The 21,424-nt window shown below is 40.1% G+C and overlaps 1 protein-coding gene across 4 annotated transcripts; it reads right to left on the reverse strand.

Moving 5' to 3' along the window:
• Nucleotides 1-1,710: 1,710 nt before the first annotated feature.
• On the reverse strand, nucleotides 1,711-20,622 carry gyg2 (glycogenin 2). Of its 4 annotated transcripts, none has more exons than XM_044187951.1 (10): nucleotides 20,377-20,622; nucleotides 14,610-14,691; nucleotides 14,054-14,192; nucleotides 13,625-13,786; nucleotides 12,674-12,836; nucleotides 10,103-10,229; nucleotides 9,320-9,512; nucleotides 6,463-6,579; nucleotides 3,942-4,067; nucleotides 1,765-2,315 (listed from the first exon to the last, which is right to left on the reverse strand). In XM_044187951.1, the coding sequence occupies exons 4-10, from the start codon at nucleotides 13,763-13,765 to the stop codon at nucleotides 2,190-2,192; spliced, it is 993 nt and encodes a 330-aa protein (XP_044043886.1). In that variant the 5' UTR covers nucleotides 13,766-13,786; nucleotides 14,054-14,192; nucleotides 14,610-14,691; nucleotides 20,377-20,622; the 3' UTR covers nucleotides 1,765-2,189. The 4 variants fall into 4 exon arrangements, with proteins under 4 accessions (XP_044043883.1, XP_044043886.1, XP_044043884.1 ...); XM_044187949.1 differs by having other exon boundaries at nucleotides 13,625-13,799; XM_044187950.1 differs by having other exon boundaries at nucleotides 13,625-13,799; nucleotides 14,601-14,691.
• Nucleotides 20,623-21,424: the final 802 nt, after the last annotated feature.

A 21,424-nucleotide genomic window follows, 5' to 3' on the forward strand; every position in this document is an offset into this window, starting at 1 on the left:
TGCTGAAAAAGAAAAAAGGAACAGAAAATGTCACATGCATGATTGTCAACTTGGATACATTTTTACAGAGTGGAACATTCACATTTTGGAGATGTTGAATCATTAACTTCGAGTAATTATTTTGCTTTTGTAATGTAGTCTATATAGACTTTATTTTATTAAAACCCATACGGTAATTTACTAATAATTTCACTCATTATTAATATTCACTTATCACTAGTTTACTCTCCATATTGGATGCTGGGCTGCAGAGAAACTGACCCGCTGGGCACTGACTAAAATACTCTTAGTTACACTATCAATTAATTGGAATTCATGAATTGCAAGTGAACTAATTGAGCACTGTCTCTACTTTCCCCCTTATTACCAAATTGCCGAGTTCTTTCCAGGAACCTTCCTAAGCAAGTACTGTTACATCAGTCCCTTCCTAGGAAATGATCAGGAAACCTGGGATCTGTAAAATAAAGTGTTACTGAATAGTTCATCATCTTTGGCTTCCATGTCAATGTTATTATCCATATCAATTACTGCAGAGCACAAGCATTAGACCGCAGATATTGTCAACAGATGTAGGCTCAGGGGGCCTACCATTATCTTGGTGTTATGCATGAAACTTTTTCATGCAATGTGGTTTATTCAGCTGATTTTCTGTGTGCAATTACATGAAAGGTTCTCTGCTAAATTGATTCTTTGTTTGATTAAAGATGATTGTTTGATACTGCTTATGCAACAGCTAATCAAAATACTGATATTGCAAGTGACATTAAGTGACTATCAGTTTGGTATCACTAGAATTAGTCAAACCAACAATACATGTATCTACTAACAAGTACTGTGTGTGCATCACATCCTGATTCCTCTGTGCCATAGAGCTCCACTGTTGTCAAAAACACACATCAGTGAGCCACACTGTTGCACTGGCTGACATGTTCCTTCATCACCATGAACACGCACACTGTTTATTCCGACAACAAATGCACTGCTTCCTCCTGCTTGAGTAACGTTTGTTAAGAACTACAGTGGCCAGCTGTTTTGTGAGCTATTTTTAAAGATTTACATCTTCATAGGAACCAGTGGGCTTGCAGCTGAGAGCCACAGACAGGGCAGGGGAGTCAGTAAGTATTGAGAGACGGACTAAACACATTATTTTGGTCTTTTCGTGAGATTTGTTGACAAGAAAATTAAGAATGACACCAGGCTTACCTGTTAACTTGGCAGTGGGTATTAGCTGTTAACTTGACAATGACACTTTTCTGCATGTACTGTACACTGTACAGTGGTTTCTAGTGTATTGATACTCAACTCAGGTCCTAGTTATTGACAGCGGCACAGCCCCTATGCGTACAATTTCTCTGGGGTTATATTGATCATATAGGTTTTTGTTTGTAGAAAAATAAAACAATCCTGGTAAAAAATTGTGTTGGTTTCAGTGCCCAGGTCAGTCTCAGTGTGCCCATGAGGGTGGGTGGGAGTGGTATACATCACTCTCAGCTCCAGTGTCTTGATGCTACCACTAGGTGTCAGAAGTCCTGCACATAGTAGTGATGTGGCGGCTGCGAACAAGTCGGCTCCTTTATGTGAACGATGGGAGCCGCCCCCCCCCCCTCGCCGTGGAAAAAGAAATACATGACAACGAACAAATTACACTTTTGAACAGAGCAGAAATATTTTTTGTTTCATTTCATACAAATTAAATTGAATTGTCTGTATAGAGTTGTGTAATTCTTTATTAACCATACTATTTCATTAGTAGGCTGTTATTTTTGTTACATAACTAGGATAGTTATTCTTGACATTTCCCACTTTTTAACCATCAATATGACACAATATTTAATTGTATTGCAGATGAAGAATCTTCCATATTTATTTCTTGCAACAAATAAGAATGTAACTGAGACAGCCACCAGCAGCAGTGGTACTAAATGAAGAGCGGTTTGGGAGCCCAAAGAGCCGGCTCTCGGAAAGAAACGGAGCCATAAGATCCGGCTCCCTTCGAAGAGCCGGAATTCCCATCACTAACACATAGGGACTTACAGATACACGAATATGTATTTTTGTCTGCCTGTAAAACACATCAGTCAAATCCTGAAATGCCAGCCTAGAACCAGTGGGTTCAGACTAAACTGACTAAAATCAAATAAAGGACACAAGTCAGTTTGGGTAACAGAGTTGTTCCTGTGTGTGATCTGTTAATCCAGGAAGCGGTCCAGCATCCTCTGGATGTTTTGGAAGGCGTCTCTGCCCAGGTAGTCAGCCTGCCCGGCCTCCCACAGCCTGCGATGCTCCAGCCTCTCTGTCTCTGTGTCTGCAGCCCTCTGCCATGATGAAGAGGGAGAATAACAAAACAGTCTTCAAAGGGAATTTATCACAAGAAACATCAGACTTTCTATTCAGGCTGAATTTTAGGTTCTAGTTTCAAGCTCTCCGAATGTGCAGTTGAGCATATAAAATTTCAGAATTGGTAGATTGTCATTATTCTATATTCATTATTATGCTAATCTTATGAACACTTTCAACTAACATGTGCCTTATTGGTATTACATTCAGTATCATCTCTCTTCCATGCTCAATATGCATTATGTGAAAGGCAGTTTGGAACAGATGGGATCTGACCCTGAGTACTTTAAAAATAACCCTACCTGGTTTAATGTGCCCCCAGATATGTTCCCAACTCACCGCTGATGTTTTGAAACCAAGTACAGTACAGTTGTGGGGATGGATGTACACAGGAGTGTTAACTGAAACACGTTTAGGTAGAACGCAAAGCAAAATTGTGAGTCAGCATGAATGATCATCTGCGCTGTCGCCTGCTGGTGTCTACAATAATGGTAAATGGTAAATTTGCATAGCGCTATTCTAGTCTACTGACCACTTAAAGTGCTTTTCAACACATGCCAAAATTCACCCATTCACACACACATTCACACACTGATGGCTGCCATGCAAGGTGCTCATCAGCAGCGGTCAGGGGTTCAGTGTCAGTGTCTTGCTCAAGGACACTTCGACACTGTCTGCAGGAGCCGGGAATCAAACCAATTCAATTTTATTTATATAGCACCGACTTAGTTATCTCATTGCATTTTCCCTCTAGAGCAGGTCTAGACCGTTCTCTTTATATTATTCACAGAGACCCAACAAATCCCAGCAACCTTCCGATCTACCTCCTCAGCCATGCCGCAAAATACAGACAACAAATATAAAAATGCAAATTCAGCAGTAATACAGCTGGTATCGTAACACACCACTGTATTACATCACTCTGAATGGGGCCATTTCGCATGATGGATACTTTTACTCGTAATAGGGTATTTTTACATTGTTACTTTTACTTTAAGTTTACTTTAAGTAAAAGATCAATACTTCTTCCACCACTGGCCTCAACCACTGTCGCTATGTGAACAAGCCAGTCAGAGGTGCAAATCAGAACTGTTGCAAATTTAGACACTTTACCATTGCTGTTGGGACCAAAGCGTGGCACCATTGTTGATGAATTCATTTGAAAATGAATCAATTTGAGCTGCAGACTGCTACCAGTTTTCTAAACAGGGTAATCTTTAGCTTCCACTAGTCGTTAGAGGTGCATGAAACAAAATATTAAGGTCTAGAATTGGAAGTTTTCATACAGAAATGCACTGTGGAAGTCGCCGTTTTTTTCATCCAAGCATTGAAGTGCTCCAACAGTCAGTCATCTAACGTTGTCTATTAATAAATGAACCAAACTTTTACTCCTGGAACGCTGGACACCTGGAATTACTTTTCCCACTTTAAAGCTCAAAGCACAAATGAATTTCAAGATATCAATAGTGAGCAACTGGAATTATGGGGACATTATCACATACCGTAACAAATAAGTGAGTGTATCTTTAAACCATTCTGTCTTATATTTTGGCCAATATGGGAATGAGGGTGGTACAGAAGTCAGAAAGGGAAGGTTCACGTACAGGATGTGTAGCAGTGTCTGAGGCGCCATCGCTGCCCTCTTCTTCAAAAGGTGGGTCCTGGATCTCTGTCCTCTCAGATGATGTTCTTGAATCTTCCTCCAAAGGTGTGTTATCTGTGTGGGAACACTACAGACACCATAGTCATGTCACTCATCAATGCACTACAGTATATACTGTACACTAATGTAAGAGCAACATGATACAACATCATACAGTAGCAGAGTGAGGTTCAAATACAACTTCGTTCTCACTGTGGAGTGCTAGGTATCACTGTTGATGTATGTTCATGGGTGTTGTCATACTGGAGGGTGTGTGTCAGTTCAGGCTAATCTTACAAGCTTGTATAAACAATGCATCAAGTTGAAATAAATTAAACAAATGACAGAAATGCAATGAGAAGCTCAGAGGCTTGCGGCAGATAATAGGCTGGCTCTGTGTCCCTGCCTTCTTTTTTTTTCTGCTGAAGTCAAATGCAGTCAAGCAGAAATACTCATAAATTAACAGTCTCATCTACTGGAACTAACAAGAGGCACTTGAGCTGCCTAATAAACCACCACAATAATCCCCATGATATATTATAAACACAAGTGGCTATGCTAATAAGGTCATTCATTAAGCTAATTAATGGATTGATTAGCAAATATTTCTAATGACTACTTACTTCACAGAATATGTGTGACTTTAAATGAACCGTTTAAAGGAGTTGTTTTAAAGGTCCAGTGTGTAACATTTAGGAGGAGCTGTTGGCAGAAATAAGAATCGTTGTGTTTTCGTTACCTTAGAATGAGCCCTTTATATCTACAGAGGGAGCGGGTCCCCTTCCACGGAGGCCACCATGTTGCACCGCCATGTTTCTACAGTAGCCCAGAACAGACAAACCAAACCCTGGCTCTGGATAGGGCTGTTTTTACTACACGCTTGGAAGGGGAGGGTGAGGCGAGCAGTATTCAAATGGTTGCAAACTGCAATTTCACCACTAGATGCCACTAAGTCCTCCACACTGGACCTTTAAGAGCTTTATCTTTTGATGGAGCTAGCAGTTTCCCCCTTCTTCCAGCCTTTGTGTTAAGCTAGGCTAACATTTCCAGAAAGATTTCTGTAATGGTCATCTGAGTGTGGATTTAATGAGAAACAAGCATACGTCCCAAAATGTTTAACTGTTACAATGTTATAATGCTCAATATTGTCTGCATATATAACCTCATTTTGGTAGTATTTATGGCTGGAGAAAATGACCAGCACGGGTATAGGGCTGCAACTATTTATTACCTTCATTATCAATTAATCTGCTAAGTAATTCAAAAGAAACGATGCATACATGTGCTGGACATGATGCAGGAGACAAAAGCCAGTGGCATATATGACATTACATTCATTTGGAAGACAGTTTTGTCCACGACCACCTTAAGATTAATGGCCAACCCGCTCTACCACCTGAGCTATTGATTTTTTGAGAAGCACAGCTGTTGAGTCTTATTTGTTACTGTTAAACATTGTGATATAATGAGCCCGCATAACTCATGGTTTGTTTATAACATATATTCCTCTGCATTTCTGACAGAGACCCAACAATTCCGAAGTCTATACATGTGTCATTTGTAATTGAACTCTGGGACCCAAATACACCCACCATCTCCACCAAAAATATAAACTGTAAAGGCCCTGCACACCCCCACAGGTGCTTGCAGATATTTTGGCTCTGCTGAGATTGAAGGTGGGCAGAACTACGCTGGGACATATGTGATCCCACTAAATTCCTTAAACTAATAAGAATGATAAAGATGTCATTTGTCCCACCCTAACAGGTGCAACAAAGCTAAAAGAATTCGAGACATGTGAGTCAAACAGTCTGTACACACCCACACAGACCTGAAAAGAGGTCTAAAGAGGTCAGAATAAGTGAAATCACCTGAGTGGGTGTACCATAGGTGTGCAGGGCCTTTAATGCAGCATTAGTTGATTTTTTTTGTCACTTGGGGAGAGCGCAATAAGCTATGACCACATAACAGCGGTGAATGTGTGGTGAAACAGTTGCCTATTTACGCATCCAGCAGACATAGAGCAACATAAGCATTCATTTGGAGTTGTGTTTGTGTCCACCGGATGAATAGAAGTCCAATATTCACTCTCCATTAAAGCTCTGGTTTGGTCTCCACCAACTCCTGCTAAAAGAGGCTCCGCAGAGCTGAGGGGAACTGCAAAGTTGGTGATAATTCTCTGAGTTTGGGACTACGAGCAACACGTTGTGAATTGACCCAGTGTTAATACATAAATATTGATTGGTGCAGCTTTAAGGATTAGAACTTTGGACTTATAGGTGTTATAGTTTCAAAAAGTGTCTTTTTATTTACTTATATAGACATTTATGTAGCAATTATGTATGGCTGAGGTACTATGCTTAAACATACACGCACACACTCACACATAAAGACACAATGGCCATAACATAATATCCAACAGTGACACAAAAGAAGTGATACAATAAAGGTCAACAGATCAATATCATGGTGTCCCAGCTTACCGTCTTTGGTTCGGATGGTGAATGAAGCCTCTTAGAAGGGGGTGAAAAATGTGCGAGCAGTGAATCAGAGCTGTCCAAGGTTTCTCTAAATGGCATCTTGGCATCTTGTTCTTGGATCTGCAAAAGAAGGGAGGATGTTGAGTGTTGGGACGTCAACCAACACCAGGCCATGTGTTGCACTTGGCTGCCAGTCTGCATGTTTATGTTCCAGCCAAACTCTGCAGCAGCTTATGTGACTGATAACAAACCTTCAACTAAAGAGGGGAAGTCATCAGTGAAATGTGCTGCTGGAGTGTTTGGAATGAAAACCTGCAGAGCAACCGCCAAACATGGCACATGGTTGACTTCCTGCACATTAACATTGAGTGACACTGCTGAACACTACAATTAAAATCAGAACCAATATATAGGACTCACCAGTTACATTCAAACAATTACCTATGAACATTTCTAACTGGGCATTACAGTGAAATTATCAGTGACACTTTATTTTACAGGTCCCACACTTCTCTACAATCTACTGTATATTCATAGGTAGGTTCCTGGAAATTACTATGTACCATGGTACTAGAGGATGATGGCGATTTGGTACCCTTCCAGTTTATTAATGCTATTTCATTTCTAGTGTAACCCTGAGAGTCTTTTAGTCAAAGCAGAGTAGGTCAGCTGAACATGCAAAAATGTAAAATTTATCGACAGGCAAACATACAATTTAACATGGAGAAAAAAGTTTCCAATAATAACCGAATAATTAATTCATTTACTTGGTTTAGTGGGGAGGGATTGACCAACTTGGGAAAATAAGGAATGATACAAATCAATCACAGTTTCAACAAAAATCTTCCTTTAATTTTGAAAAGTAGAGAAAAGGGAAATGGAGTAAAAACAGAAATCCTTCCTGGTCCGGGGTAATTTAGTCTCTAGCCTAGGTTTCTCCATCTGCCTAGGAGGGACACACAAAACTCTAAAGCTTTTGTCCTACATGGGGATGTCTCTCTCTGGACTGCTCCAGGCAATATGCCCACATCCTCCACTATATGTGGCAATTCTATTACTGGAGGGATTGACCAACTTGGGAAAATAAGGACTAATACAAATCAATCACTGTTTCAACAAAAATCTTCTTTTAATTGGAAAAGTAGGGAAAAGGGAAATGGAAAATAGTTTATTTTGACTCACGCCCACACACACCATCCTGCTGCCCACTAGAGCACCAAATGTGGATTAATCCACTGCTGAAAATAATCCCCAACAGATGCACAATTTCCTCCTATTTGAGTAATGTTTGTTAAAAACTACAGTGACCAGCTGTTTTGGGAAATCACTGGGCCTTTTTTTAAATGAAACTATATTTGTGAGCTGTTTTTAAAGATTCATGTCTTCAGTAGGAATCAAAGGTATTTGAGGATGAGTGCCACAGAGTGCCAAGTATCGAGACATAAAAAATATAGAATTACGCCAGCATTTTCCTTTAAATTGAGTTCTTTCAAGGAAATTCCTTAACAACTGCTTATAAACTCAACACAACTAAACTAACTCAAGTAACTTTTCCAATACACTCAGTTGCCAGTTTATTAGGCACAGTTAGCTAAAACTAATGCAGTCTAATACAAGTGTTACAATAAATCCCCCCTTCATGAAGGTTTCAATGTTCAGTTTTAGTTTAAACTTCTTTTTTTTTTTTTTTTAGAAAGGTGTTGATTCAACTGCATGATCATTTTGGAGGGTCTAGTTTGTGGTGCTGTTGAACTGTATCACATTTTACAGAGAGGTGTTTCTGTTATTTAGCCATTGATTTGAATGAGGTGGACAAAATAATAGAAATACCTGTCAGTATAACCCCATACAGTTCAACACACATAATAAATAATGAACCTCAAGGTCCACTTTCTAGCTCTTAACTGCATCGCACAGTCTTCATTAGCAGATGGAGTTTGCTCAGTTGTTATAGAGAGGGTTCAGTTGTCATCACATGACCTCAGTATGGATCATTGGTCATATGATAACAGGTGGCTGCTATATGGAGGGAGATGATGTTAATGTGAATGTCCTCCTTGATGTGCCTATGGCCATCGACTGACTCCTGGTCAACGACCTTTGACCTCTCCCTAGTGAATGCTGTGAGAGGTTTTGGTCTGGAGTTCACATTGATGACAACAGAGCTATCTCCACTGTCAACTGAGCAATTTGCAGACTAATAGACCTTTTTCACAGCAGATATTTTGACATATCATAGTAGAAAAAACACAGTTGTTACTAATAACATGAATTATGGCTGCATTCCATTCTTGTGGGCCTTTTCCACAACCCTGGTATTATGTATGCTGGCTTACTGTCATGGCTTTGTTATGTTATTAGTACCCCTGTTGTTCTTTTCCTACTATGACTCACATTAAGCTCCAGTGCCAGTTATGTAGCAGTTAAGTTGTGCATGAGAATGTTGCTTTGTTCCTGTCTTTAGATCACAGTGTAAACTATCAAAATCCTAAGCACATATTAACAATTAACAACAATACTAGTCATTATTAATGATATTGTAGCTTTAGTTAAGTTGTGTGAGACTATTTTATCATTCGTGCCACATGAGCTTGTAGATAAAAAAATAAATCAAAATATGAGCAAAGTACAGAACATGAACAGACCTGAATCAAAGGTCTTTTATTTTATTCATAAACTTTCATTCCCTGACTCGTGTAGCATGTAAACAGTGTGGTTGTGTTTAAGAGGGTCTGAGCACTGAACCGACAGTTCTTTGAGGTGGCCTGCTTTTAAGCAATATATTATGCTCCTACCTGGCTGACTGTGCAACCAACCAGAGAGAGGAGATAAAGATTTTAGATCACATAGATGTTCGTACCGGTTGTGGTTTCTCCCAGTCTTGACTGGACGGTGTCTCTGGTAGAGATGATGTTGTAAAACTGAGGTATTCCTTCCACCACAGAGACACAAACTGTTCCATGGTGTGTGAGCGGCTGTCATCCCTCTGGCTGCTGGAGCTCCAGGGTTTCAATGCTCCTACGAAATGGACGATCTTTGCATTGTGGCCAAACCTGCAGGAACAAAATGATAACTCCAGCATGTTTTTGCAGTGGATCAATCTAACAGTTCAGTAGTAGACGATGGTATTAAAAAAGAGCCACGGTGCAGAGTATGAACATTTTCCTATAGGACAGGTTTCCTCAAACTTTACAGGCCCCTGACATATATATGATATATCGTGTTCATTTAAGTAAATATTCAACCTGACTATCGCCTGTAAGTTTTGCCTTTCAGTTGCTTATTAGATATACATTTTTTAATAGATTCCACATGTTCTGTTACTCTTTCCACCATTGTAATCTTAATAGAAAATCAAATGATTGATTTGATTTTACTTACTTGGTGTGGTCCAGCTGAAATCATTCTATCTATTACTATAATGTAACGTATTATATATGTATTTTGTATACAGATATGCCATGCATGGATGGAAATTAGCAATTACTTTGGTGAGTACGATACGATATACTTTATTGTCCCTGTCGGGAAATTTGTCTTGGAATCAAATTGTCAAAAATGTGGTTAACTCTAATCCACAAAAGTGCATAAACAGATTAGAGAGTACAATGGGACACAGCCATGGCAGTGCAGAAACACTCACTGTTGGAAAGCAGGGAGGTAGCTGTAGACGGAGCTGGCACTGAGGTTGTAGACAAATGGCAGGTGTTTACTGATGTCTTCCACTGGCCAGCTGCTGAAGAAAGAGTTCAACAGGCCCTGGTCCCCTCCTGACAGCAACCAATATAGTATATGAGAGTAAAAATGATTATATATAGGTATAGAGATATATAGATAGATAGAGATATACAGTGGTGTGCAAAAGTGTTTGCCCCCTTCCTGATTTCTTTTTTGCATGTTTGTCACACTTAAATGTTAGATAACAAGAAAGATACAAACAAAGATAACACAAGTAAACACAAAATGCAGTTTTTAAATGGAGGTTGTTATTATTAAGGGAAAACAAAATCCAAACCTACATGGCCCTGTGTGAAAAAGTGATTGCCCCCTAATTCTAATAACTGGTTGGGCCACCCTTAGCAGCAACAACTGCAATCAAGTGTTTGCGATAACTTGCAATGAGTCTTTTAACTAACAGCGCTGTGGAGGAATTTTGGCCCACTCATCTTTGCAGAATTGTTGTAATTCAGCCACATTGAAAGTTTTTCAGCATGAACTGCCTTTTTAAGGTCATGCCACAGCATCTCAATAGGATTCAGGTCAGGACTTTGACTAGGCCACTCCAAAGTCTTCATTTTGTTCTTCTTCTTCGTCTGTCAGCCTCACTAGAATGCTGTGTCAAATTCACATTCGGCGGCCTAAGGAAGGCGGCCGTGGACTAGTGAGCATGAGAGCCACTATCCAGGATGAAACATCCAAGATCCACAAGTACATCAAAGATAAGGCCCCAACAGATGACGTGCTCAGTGAATGTCTCAGGCAATGGGGAACAGAGGAAGAGGTGCTGGAGGAGGTACCATCGTGGGAGGACAAACCCCTACATGGGATGTACCACCGGAACATAACTGACGTGGCTGATATCAAGAAATCCTACCAATGGCTAGAGCGGGCCGGACTGAAGGACAGCACAGAGGCACTCATCATGGCTGCACAGGAGCAGGCCCTGAGCACCAGAGCAATAGAGGCCCAGATCTAGCACACCAGACAAGACCCAAGGTGTAGGCTGTGCAAAGAGGCCCCTGAGACAATCGAGCACATAACTGCAGGGTGTAAGATGCTGGCAGGAAAAGCATACATGGAGCGCCATAAGCAAGTAGCTGGCATAGTGTACAGGAACATCTGCATGGAGTATGGACTGGAAACCCCGAGGTCAAAGTGGGAAACACCTCCAAAGATGGTAGAGAATGACCGAGCCAAGATCCTGTGGGACTTCCAGATTCAGACTGACAGAATGGTAATGGCGAACCAGCCTGACATCGTGGTGGTTGACAAATAGCAGAGGAAAGCCGTTGTGGTTGACGTGGCAATACCAAGTGATGGCAACATCAGAAAGGAACATGAGAAACTAGAGAAGTACCAAGGGCTCAGAGAAGAGCTGGAGAAGGCCTGGAAGGTGAAGGCAACAGTGGTGCCCGTGGTCATCGGAGCACTCGGGGCAGTGACCCCCAAACTGGAGGAGTGGCTACAGCAGATCCCTGGAAGAACACCAGACATCCCAGTCCAGAAGAGTGCAGTACTAGGAACAGCAAAGATACTGCGCAGAACCCTCAAGCTCCCAGGCCTCTGGTAGAGGACCCGATCTCGAAAGGATGAGACCACCCACGGAGGGTGAAGGATGAAGTTTTATATATATATATATATATATATATATATTAGCATGCATAAATAATTCTATTATTCCATTCTATTCTTAAAGGAGCTGTTCACTGTTTTTATCCACACAGATATGTCTATATGTTCTGCCAATAAAGGATCACAAATCATTCTATCAGGATTTATTGTTATTTTGCTCAAAGCTTGCTTCTAGCATAGTGAAATCAAATCAACAAAACAAACTGAAAGTATGGTGTGTGAACCTGTTTTCATTGGTGGAACATTTGGACAAATGAGTGGGTATGGGTTTGAAAAACAATAATTATCCTGAACTGTGTTTAAGCCCAATAAGAAGTGCAATACAATTGTTAGATTCTTGTCAACCAAATAACAGAATAATAAGAAGAAGAAGAAGAAGAAGAAGAAAAAATAATAACAACGTTAAAAGACTTTAAGTAAAGTCAAAAGCTATAGACAGTAGATAGATTGATATAAAGTTGAATGCAGAACTTTCATGCACTTACTGTCAAATTCTTTTTTTTTTTGAGGTGACAAGACATGACTCTACCCTTCATCGGTTGTATAGTTTACTGACAAAACACACCATGTTGACAGAGGCAAAATTGCAAAATTAAGAGCCTATGAAAAATAATATGTTAATTACTCATCAATATTCATAGATTTTCGGGTATTATACACTGCCAGAATAAATGTCTGCACTGAACAATGGACCACTTTCATTCACTTTAGATAGAATAATAAGTGATGAAAAAAGATATTCTCTTGCCTCTTCTTTTATTTTTCTATGAATGTATTCAGTTGAGTTGCCAGTTTTCAGAGCACAGAGTATTCTCTGATTGTTCCGATCAATCGGAACCCAGACATGTAGTCATGTATTTACCATCAAAGCTGCCATGCTGCAGGGCATGATCCAGGAGGCTGGTGTGGGTGTGGAGGGATGGCATGAAGACAAACACGCCAGAGTTGAAGCAGTCGGGCCAGCCGGGATCAGGAGCTGCTGACAGCTCGTCTCTCTCAAACAGCTCGTCCACGTTACACAGAACCTGAGAGAGCACAAGGCCATCACAGGTCTAACAGGTTAATCTGAAAGCTGGACCGGTGGATATGTGGGTGTGAGCATATGTGTGTGTTAGAGCAGGTGAATGAATTTTGAAGGCTGATACAAACATTTTTAGGTTGCAACTGCCAAGAGACAGATAGTCACTGTTTTAAAGGCTCAGTTGACCCGACTTACAGAGAAACAAAACAAAACATATTTTGTTTTCCCTCCAGTGGTTTCTATCATGCAGATAGATTTGGTTTTTATTAGTTTGTATTTCTTCAGGTTAATAGATATGTCTCTCTAGATACTCTAGATGGCATTGCCCTGGCCTCCAGCAGCACCGTAAGGAACCTCGGAGTTATCGTTGATCAGGATTTGTCCTTTAACTCCCACATGAAACAAACTTCAAGGACTGCCTTCTTTCATCTACGCAACTTTGCAGAAATCAGGCATATCCTGTCTCAAAATGATGCCGAAAAACTAGTGCATGCATTTGTTACTTCTAGGTTGGACTATTGCATTTCCTTATTAACAGGCATCCCTTAGTTATGCTGCTATAGGCCTACACTGCCAGGAGACTTCCCATGATGCACCTCTCTCTTCCTCTCCCTGTCCATCTTTATGCATTCTTATCCCATTACTCCATGATACTAACTTTTTTGGAATTTGTTGGGTCTCTGTAAATAATACTATAAAGAGTATGGTCTAGACCTGCTCTATAGGAAAAGTGCTTGAGATAACTTCTGTTATGAATCGGCGCTATATAAATAAAACTGAATATAGACTCACAAGTGTGTCAGCATCCAGGAAGACACATTTGCTGTACTGGGTCAGAGTCCAGCAGTGGATCTTGGTGAAGGTGATGCCAAGCTCAGGTCGTCCCAGCATGGACAGGTGGAGATGGTCCTCACTGTCCATCACATCCACCATGATGACCTCATCAAACACATTCTTAAGAGAAAGCCTGGTGAGTTATAAAGTTTATTTAAATAGTTATGGGCTAATATCAGCACTTGCATCCACTTCAGTTTAAGCACATGCCGAATTTTCAGTGTCAGAAATATACACATTAAAGGGCTGTTTACCAGCATCAGAACGTAATGCAGGGTCAAGGCTGTGACAAATAATTGAACAGGACAAAATAATTTTGGAGCAGAGAGGCATCCTGCACAGACAGCACTCTTGGAACATGTTAAAGAAAAGGGATGTATCACCGACCTTGACTGTTCTGAGACGTTTGGTGTAACCATGACGACGATGCTGCGAGTTGTCCCGTGACGCTGTAAACTTCTAGCCACCACTGTAGCTCCCATGCAGTATGAGTCTGTGGTGGCCAGAGTGACGAAGGCCTCACCAGCTATAGAATGGTCAAAGGACAGGATTAGACTGATATACTGCACTGATATCATTGTCTACCTCAGCTGTGATGGACTGGATGAAGTTTGTCATTACAAGTGTACTGATCGGGATTGGACTGTCCCAGCTATTCATAAATCCATACTAAATTTGAACATAAAGTCCTTCCTAAGTTCCTAAAACTACTAGTTACTTTCAAACTAGTGATTTACTAAATCAGGTTACACCATCAAAACTTAAGAAATGTCTGAGCTAGTAAAAACCATCTGGTTTTAAAAGAAAACAGATAAAAAACAAGAAAAAACATTTTTGTAAGTAAGTAAAAGACAGTTTAAAGAAAATTAAAACTTCAGGAAAGGCTCTCTGATAAAAGTATGTTTTAAGAAGGAACTTAAAAGAGATCACTGACTCGGCTGACCTGATTCCCTCAGGCAGGCTGTTCCAGAGCCTCGGGGCCCTGACTGCAAACGCTCTGTCCACTTTAGTTTTCAGCCGGGTCTCTGGAACAGACAAAAGACCTCGAGGATCTCAAAGTACAGTACGTGCTGGCGTGTACGGTACTAACGAAAGAGTTTCCCCTCGGGGATCAATAAAGTATTTCTGATTCTGATTCTGAGATTAGCATGCTAACGTTACTTTTGTCCATCACCGTAGTTCAGTTCGCTACACAACATTACACCTGACAGTTAGTGGGTGTAAATATTTGGTAACAACTAATCTCTACGTCTGAATAGTTTGTATGGTGCAACCCGTTTTAATTTAGTGATGCGTAAAACTCCACTTAGTAAACACTTATGTTAGAAATAAGTTTCAACTTAGGAACAGCTGGTGCAACCAGCTCCAGGTCTTCGTCTCTTCGGAAGGTGACGTCAGTAATAGTAAGGCTGAATCTACAGTCCAATGTCATAACCTCAAAGATTTCAAGTCACTAACCAGTGAGCTCACGAGGCTCCAAAATAAACATTACCAGCTGGAGATACAAGGTTATGTCTGTGAACGTGGATTCTTCCCCCAGCCTTAGAAAAGGTTCACAAACAATAAAACTTCTAAGGTTGGAACTTGGACTTTTGTAGCCCTCCATGTGGATTCTTACAAGGAAATTGCCCATAAATCATCACATTGACACTAAAAAATGTTCATCTGTACGGTATTTTACTAGTGGATCATTGTACACACAGACACTTGTCTCTTCAAAAATAACATGTTTTAAGTCAAGACTTCTAGATTTATTTCATCTGATCACTGAAAACAGGTGTTTGTCTTCGCAGTGGTTCCCAAACTTCTGAACATTGAACATTTCATTTCCAGTTCATAACTGTTGCTAAATTTCTGTTGTGCAAATGAATACTGAAAGGTAAACATTGCCTCATCTGCTAGTTTTTCTTTTCTTCTCTGTCTAAACTCTATCTTGTACTTAATGTTTTTTTTCTTTCTGAATAAATCTTGCTAAACTGAATCTTGATAAAAAAAAAAATCAGGAGCAGGACAGCACTCCAGTGAAATTGTTCATTCATGCACAGATATTTCGGGGAGATGTCCTTCCTCAGCATGCAACAGTGGCAACAGTGGCAACAGCATGCCCAGATGGCATTTTAACCCAAAGCCGTGATCTTTTCCTGAACCTAACCAAGTTGTTTTGGTGTCTAAACCTAACCCAACTGCGACCGTTTCACAATGTTAACCACGTATTTATTGTTGCCATGACGATGAAGCCCCGGTATGACTGCCGCTGGTTCCCAGCATTGACTGCATGCAGAGTATGGTTCCCAGCTGCTGTGCCTCATGCACTAGTGTTCTGAGGAAGTATTGTGCAGCTAAGGTAAAATGGCGAGTGCTTCAGTGTGTTGATTGTATTCCTATTCTAATGTGTAGCACCAACCACCAACCACATTCATGCGTTTGTCTGTGTGTTTGTATCTCCTGTAAGGAGAAATGTTGCAGTTCACCATTTTTAATGAGCACTGTAAAAGCCTTTGCATAGGATTGTTCTGTTTTGTTTCACATACATTCAGAAAATGGGTTCATGGCAGTTAATGTGATAAAACAAGATGTTACATAGAGATGCAGAATGCACACTTGTATAAGTATGTCTTCATTTCATGGAAGAAGTTTACTTTATTTGTTCAACAAAACTATACTATACAACACATTGTAAAAGAGTTGTAAACTACATGCTTTCTTGCTCGCTGAAATTTCCTGCATTTCTACACCACCTAACCTGACTTATGGTAACATCAGAGGATAATTTACAAAACATAAAATAATCATAATTGTGTATAGGCCCTACTCAATCTTACAGTTAGATGAATAATAATGAAACATTATGAGATGTGTGAGTTCCTCACTTTGTTGAATGTAGCTGCATGGCTCAGAAATATGGAGGATATTTTTGGTCATAATTCAAGTTAAAAGTCCAAATAGTAAATTAAAAGAGATCAAGTTAAAAGATTATTATTTTATTACACTACTAGGAATAATCCGGCCATAACTAAACTTAAAAAGAAAAAGGAAATTGAAAAAGCAAATTTAATTGTAAAGTGACAATGAAAAAAGTAAAAAGTAAAATGCAAAAGCTTAAATGGAAATGCTCAAACTGACAGCTTAAACTGTAAAGATGAAATTGACAATGGCAATGAAAATAAGAAAAGGTAAACATCAAATAGGAAACTCAAAATGGGAAATGGAAAAGCTTAAATGGAAATACTTAAATTAAAAGCTTAAATAGAAAAACAATTTAATGCACTTTATCATTTTGCATTTTAAATTTTATCTTTTCCATTGTCCATCTGGCATTTAAAATTAATCTTTTCCATTTTCCATATTTGTCATTTGGCTTTTCAGGCTGTATGTAAATGAGGAGGTGTGGCCCAAAGGCGTTAACGTTAATGACAGAAGGTTTTAATTGACTGTTCGTGGTTAGCTAACTTACACTTTGTTACATATGGTGAGCACTGATAAAGAATGGTAGATTCAACTGTTGACAGGTGTCCCGCCGGTTATATATATATATATATATATATATACATATATGTATATACACACACATATATTTAGAAACAGGTTCAGACTGTACAAGTCACAGCATTACGAGTGCAGTATATAGCTACTGTAAGGAATGATAGATTTAATTACAAGATTTATAGCATAGACTACTGCACTTTATTCTTCGGCCAGACTATTTGTGCAGTTGTCCCTAATGTATAACGGACCAGTAATATGTTTAGGTTTGATGCTAGCATCACTGGCCGTGGTAACTTGGCTGCTGTCAGCTGGTCTGCTAGTCCTGCGGCATTGGGTCGCTAACATAACATAATCTGTCTTCTGTGGAAAGACTAAACAACCACAGCTAACACTGTCGTACAGTGTTGTGTTGCCACTCACCTGAAGTCAAACAGGAGGAACCACAGAGGAGACTGTTTAACTGTTTCCACTATGCCATATTTCAGTATCTTAATACAATATATAACCCTCCTCATTTAGAAAAGCGTGCACATTTTGTTGTCATCTGAGCAGCATCATAATCTCCAAGTATTGAATTGAATAAGACCCAAGTACGCAGCAACAGGGAAACATGGTCATGTACCAAATGGCGTTTATTCGCCCCTTCACTGCATACACAAGTATAAAGGCGAGTGAAGGTCTTGGGTGCTTGCTCCACGACAGTGTATAAGTCAAAGACATTACCCAGTACACTCTAGTCTAAAAATGTAACAGGCCTGATTTAATACAGGGTTAGACTGTTGAAGCAGTGCAGTGTATGAGGTTAACACAAGTCACAGGTTTATATTAACTATTACAGTCATTCAGTTCTGATTATGTAAAATAATCTATTAATTTGTTGAGGCAGTAAAATGATTTGTATTTGAATAAAAGTGGAAATAGGCATAACGATCCTGTTTTTTCATTACACTTCTAATTTTAGGATTATAAAATGTTAAAATGAGTGTTCTTCAATAAACTACTGCAGCAAGAGGAAGCTCCCACACCAGGTCTCTAACCTCAGTCTCCCATTCATCAGTCATCCGTCAAAAACCACTCAACCACACCTCAGCTCTGTCAGGTAGTCATAGTACGAGGAGCATGTCGTATAGCATAATAAGAGCATGTAACAGTATTTTGATCTAATATGAAAACTACAGATCTACAGTAACAGTATAAGTGGTGACATTGTGGAAGTTGTGGAAATAAGAGACGAGCAGCTTGTCTTTCTGACTACACCTCTGCTGGCTCTGCTGTTGCCATGGCTACCCACAGACACCTTGAAGTGTGCAAATCAACATCAGACGGGCTGAATCCAAATGACCAGACTTCCTCCCGTCCATTGCTAGCAGCCAATGTGGATGGCAGGGCACGGACTCACGGTGCTCTTTAGCAGTCAGAGCTCCCCCTGCTGCTCATAAGGAGCCTCTGCGCCCAGCCGTTTCAACCCCTCCCTCCAGCCTCCTCATTTACATACAGCTCTAAGAGTCAAATGCCAAAAAAAAATGTATTTAGTTTTTTCCATTTAAGCATTTCCGTTTGTCATTTTGAGTTTCATGTTTGATGTTTACCTTTTCTTATTTCCATTGCCAATTTAAGCTTTTGCATTTTACTTTTCACTTTTTTCATTGTCACTTTACATTTAAAATTGCTTTTTCAATTTCCTTTTTCTTTTTAAGTTTAATTATTCCTTGTAGTGTAATAAAATAATAATCTTTTAACTTGATCTCTTTTAATTTACTATTTGGACTTTTAATTTGAATTATGACCAAAAATATCCTCCATACATAAAATCCCATTTGAGCCAGTTGTGGTGAAGCAGGGTTGGATGGAAAACATGCTGGACGCGGGTGGTGCTCTAATAGAGGTTTGGGAAACAGTATTCTGGGTTAGTCATCACAGAGGGGATGTAGTGGTGAAATAAAGGTGGGTAAACTGCGTTTATGTACGTTTACCCTCCACTACATCCCAAACAATAAAATCAACAGGGCTAATGCAAAATATGAATAGTCACGTTACACTTAAAAGAGCTGACTCTTGAATTCGGCTCCTTGGCTAACGTCCCATCTCCACAGCCGAATCCTATCCGATCGCAAATCGGTTCGGCATTTCTGCGACATTACAGTTCTACTTTTAGCTAATTTAAAGTTTGGCTGGAGTCAGTGGGCCAAGCAGGTTCATTCAACATACGCTAGCCTGTCTTTTCCTATGTTCTATTTTCAGGCATGAGCGCAGTCAGGCTAAACGGCACGTTTCTCACCGTTGTAAACAGTCAGACTCGTGGGGACTGACAGCCAAAGCATGCTGTGGCCAATGATCAGCGACGGGTTCGACTGAACCAACTCAAAGCGGGGTCCAACACGTGTGATTTTTTTATTGCTTGTTTTTGTCGGTTGCTGAAAATAGTAAAACGATCACTGATATAGGCTGCTTCAATATAATCACCTGATTGCGGGGACTGTATGACGATGAGTTTAGTTTTAAAAAGACAAAAAGTGGGGTCATTGAATAATGGGGAGGCATTTGCTCCACTTGCTCCATTGCTCAGCCGGAGCCTACGACCATCACCACCAACCACATCCAGCTGTACCGACACATAAACACCCTGAACCTGAGACAAGATGCCCAGTGGTCTTTCAGTGCTGACTGAGCCATTGGGGTTACACATGTAATGACATTTTCACACAAAACGCCACTAATGGTTCTTATAATGCATTTATTTCCATTATGGTTTTACCATAAGGGTAAAACGAGTTTCATATGCAGCATTAGGTGTGTGGTCTTGACAGGCGTGTCAGAGTTTCATTTTCCTGGCCTGCAGTCAGATGCAGAGGCATGTAACCTTTTGTCGGCAGCCTTCCCTAGGCTGCCTGTAGTGTTAAATTTCAGTTGGACGCTGTTTGAGCAGAGTGTAACGGGGCACAGTCTGTTCTGATTTCAAGTCAAACTGGGTTCTGTATAATTTAACAACTCGGAGGGGGAGACCAGAGAGCATAACGGTTCTGTTCCAAAGGTTCAGAGCTGCAACTGTGGGCCAATTTTGGGAAGCTAGTCTTTTATTTATTAAACTTATAACCTGTGTAGAGGGAACTACTGTAGCTGACTGAAGCACCTTTACTCCTCAACAGTACTCAACAAATGAGGAGTGCAATTCAATCTTATACATTTACACATCTAGATCATTTATATTAAATAAAGTCACCTACCTGACATTTTTGATGTCTTAAATCTTTTGCAAATCCAGTAACTTTACTTATCCACAAAGGAGATGGGAATTTGTTATGCAGAAGGCCTCATATACAGGCATCTAGGGATAGTCAATCATGAGGGCCCAGATGACAGTCACATCTTTGCACCAGCTGCTACTGGAACCTTAAACACTGAGAGCACGAATTAGTATCTGACGCTGCTCGATGAAGTCACATCCCATTCTGTTTTTATCTGCAGAGTAAAGAGTAGAGCAGAGGCCCACTGTGTCTGTTCAACTGGTCATTCAACTAGTAGTGTTGTGCAACAGACTCGACCTTCACAACCTGCCCTCCTGTCCCTCGGCCATACAGTGTTCTAACTTTCACTTTCCACAGTCGGTGGTTCAGTAAATAATCATTCCATCGTACCAAACTGAATGCTAATAGAATCCAGGTTTTGCTCTAACTTTCCCTTAAAGAATCATCTTTACTTTATGTATTTGAGACAGCCGGCATTAATTGTGCAGGTCCTGCCGGTGCTGCTTCTCCCTTTGAGAGTCTTACTTTTATTTTAAAGAACAAACTGCCCATTTTATGTGCCTCTATCTACCAACCCCCTAAACTTACCTCCGGTTTTATTCAGGAATTTTCAGACCTTTCATCAGTCATTATTCTACAATATGTTTGTTGCCCTTCTTCCTCCTCGTTTACTTCTGATTTTATCAAACTTTTAGATTCTTTTAATTTGACTCAATATTTGAAGCACACACTTGACCCGGTGCTCTCCCATGGTTTCTGTGTGGAACATGTGAAATTGAATGATTCTGACGTCTCTGATCACAACGCACTGCTCTTCCAGGTTCCACTCCTTTCTCCTGACCCCAAACCCACCACAATGATTCACTCTCGCCCCCTAAATTCACTGTCTGTTCCTCGCTTCTGTCAAGGTTTTACTGCCTCAAATACATTTTTAATACCACTGAACAACATGGCCTTTCTGTAGAGGAGCTTGTCAGTGTTTTTAACAGCTCTTGCAGAAACATTCTAGATTCTGTAGCTCCATTTA

This window comes from Siniperca chuatsi, linkage group LG24 (genome assembly GCF_020085105.1).
Source record: "Siniperca chuatsi isolate FFG_IHB_CAS linkage group LG24, ASM2008510v1, whole genome shotgun sequence".
NCBI classification, from domain to species: Eukaryota; Metazoa; Chordata; class Actinopteri; order Centrarchiformes; family Sinipercidae; genus Siniperca; species Siniperca chuatsi.

Bases quoted from the DNA above. Each gene is read 5' to 3' on its own strand.
- gyg2 (XM_044187948.1), bottom strand. The intron at 6,580-9,319 runs GTACGAACATCT...CTTCTTTTGCAG, and splicing joins ACTGGGAGAAACCACAACCG to ATCCAAGAACAAGATGCCAA. The intron at 4,068-6,462 runs GTAAGCTGGGAC...TGGTGTCTGTAG, and splicing joins CACCATCCGAACCAAAGACG to TGTTCCCACACAGATAACAC.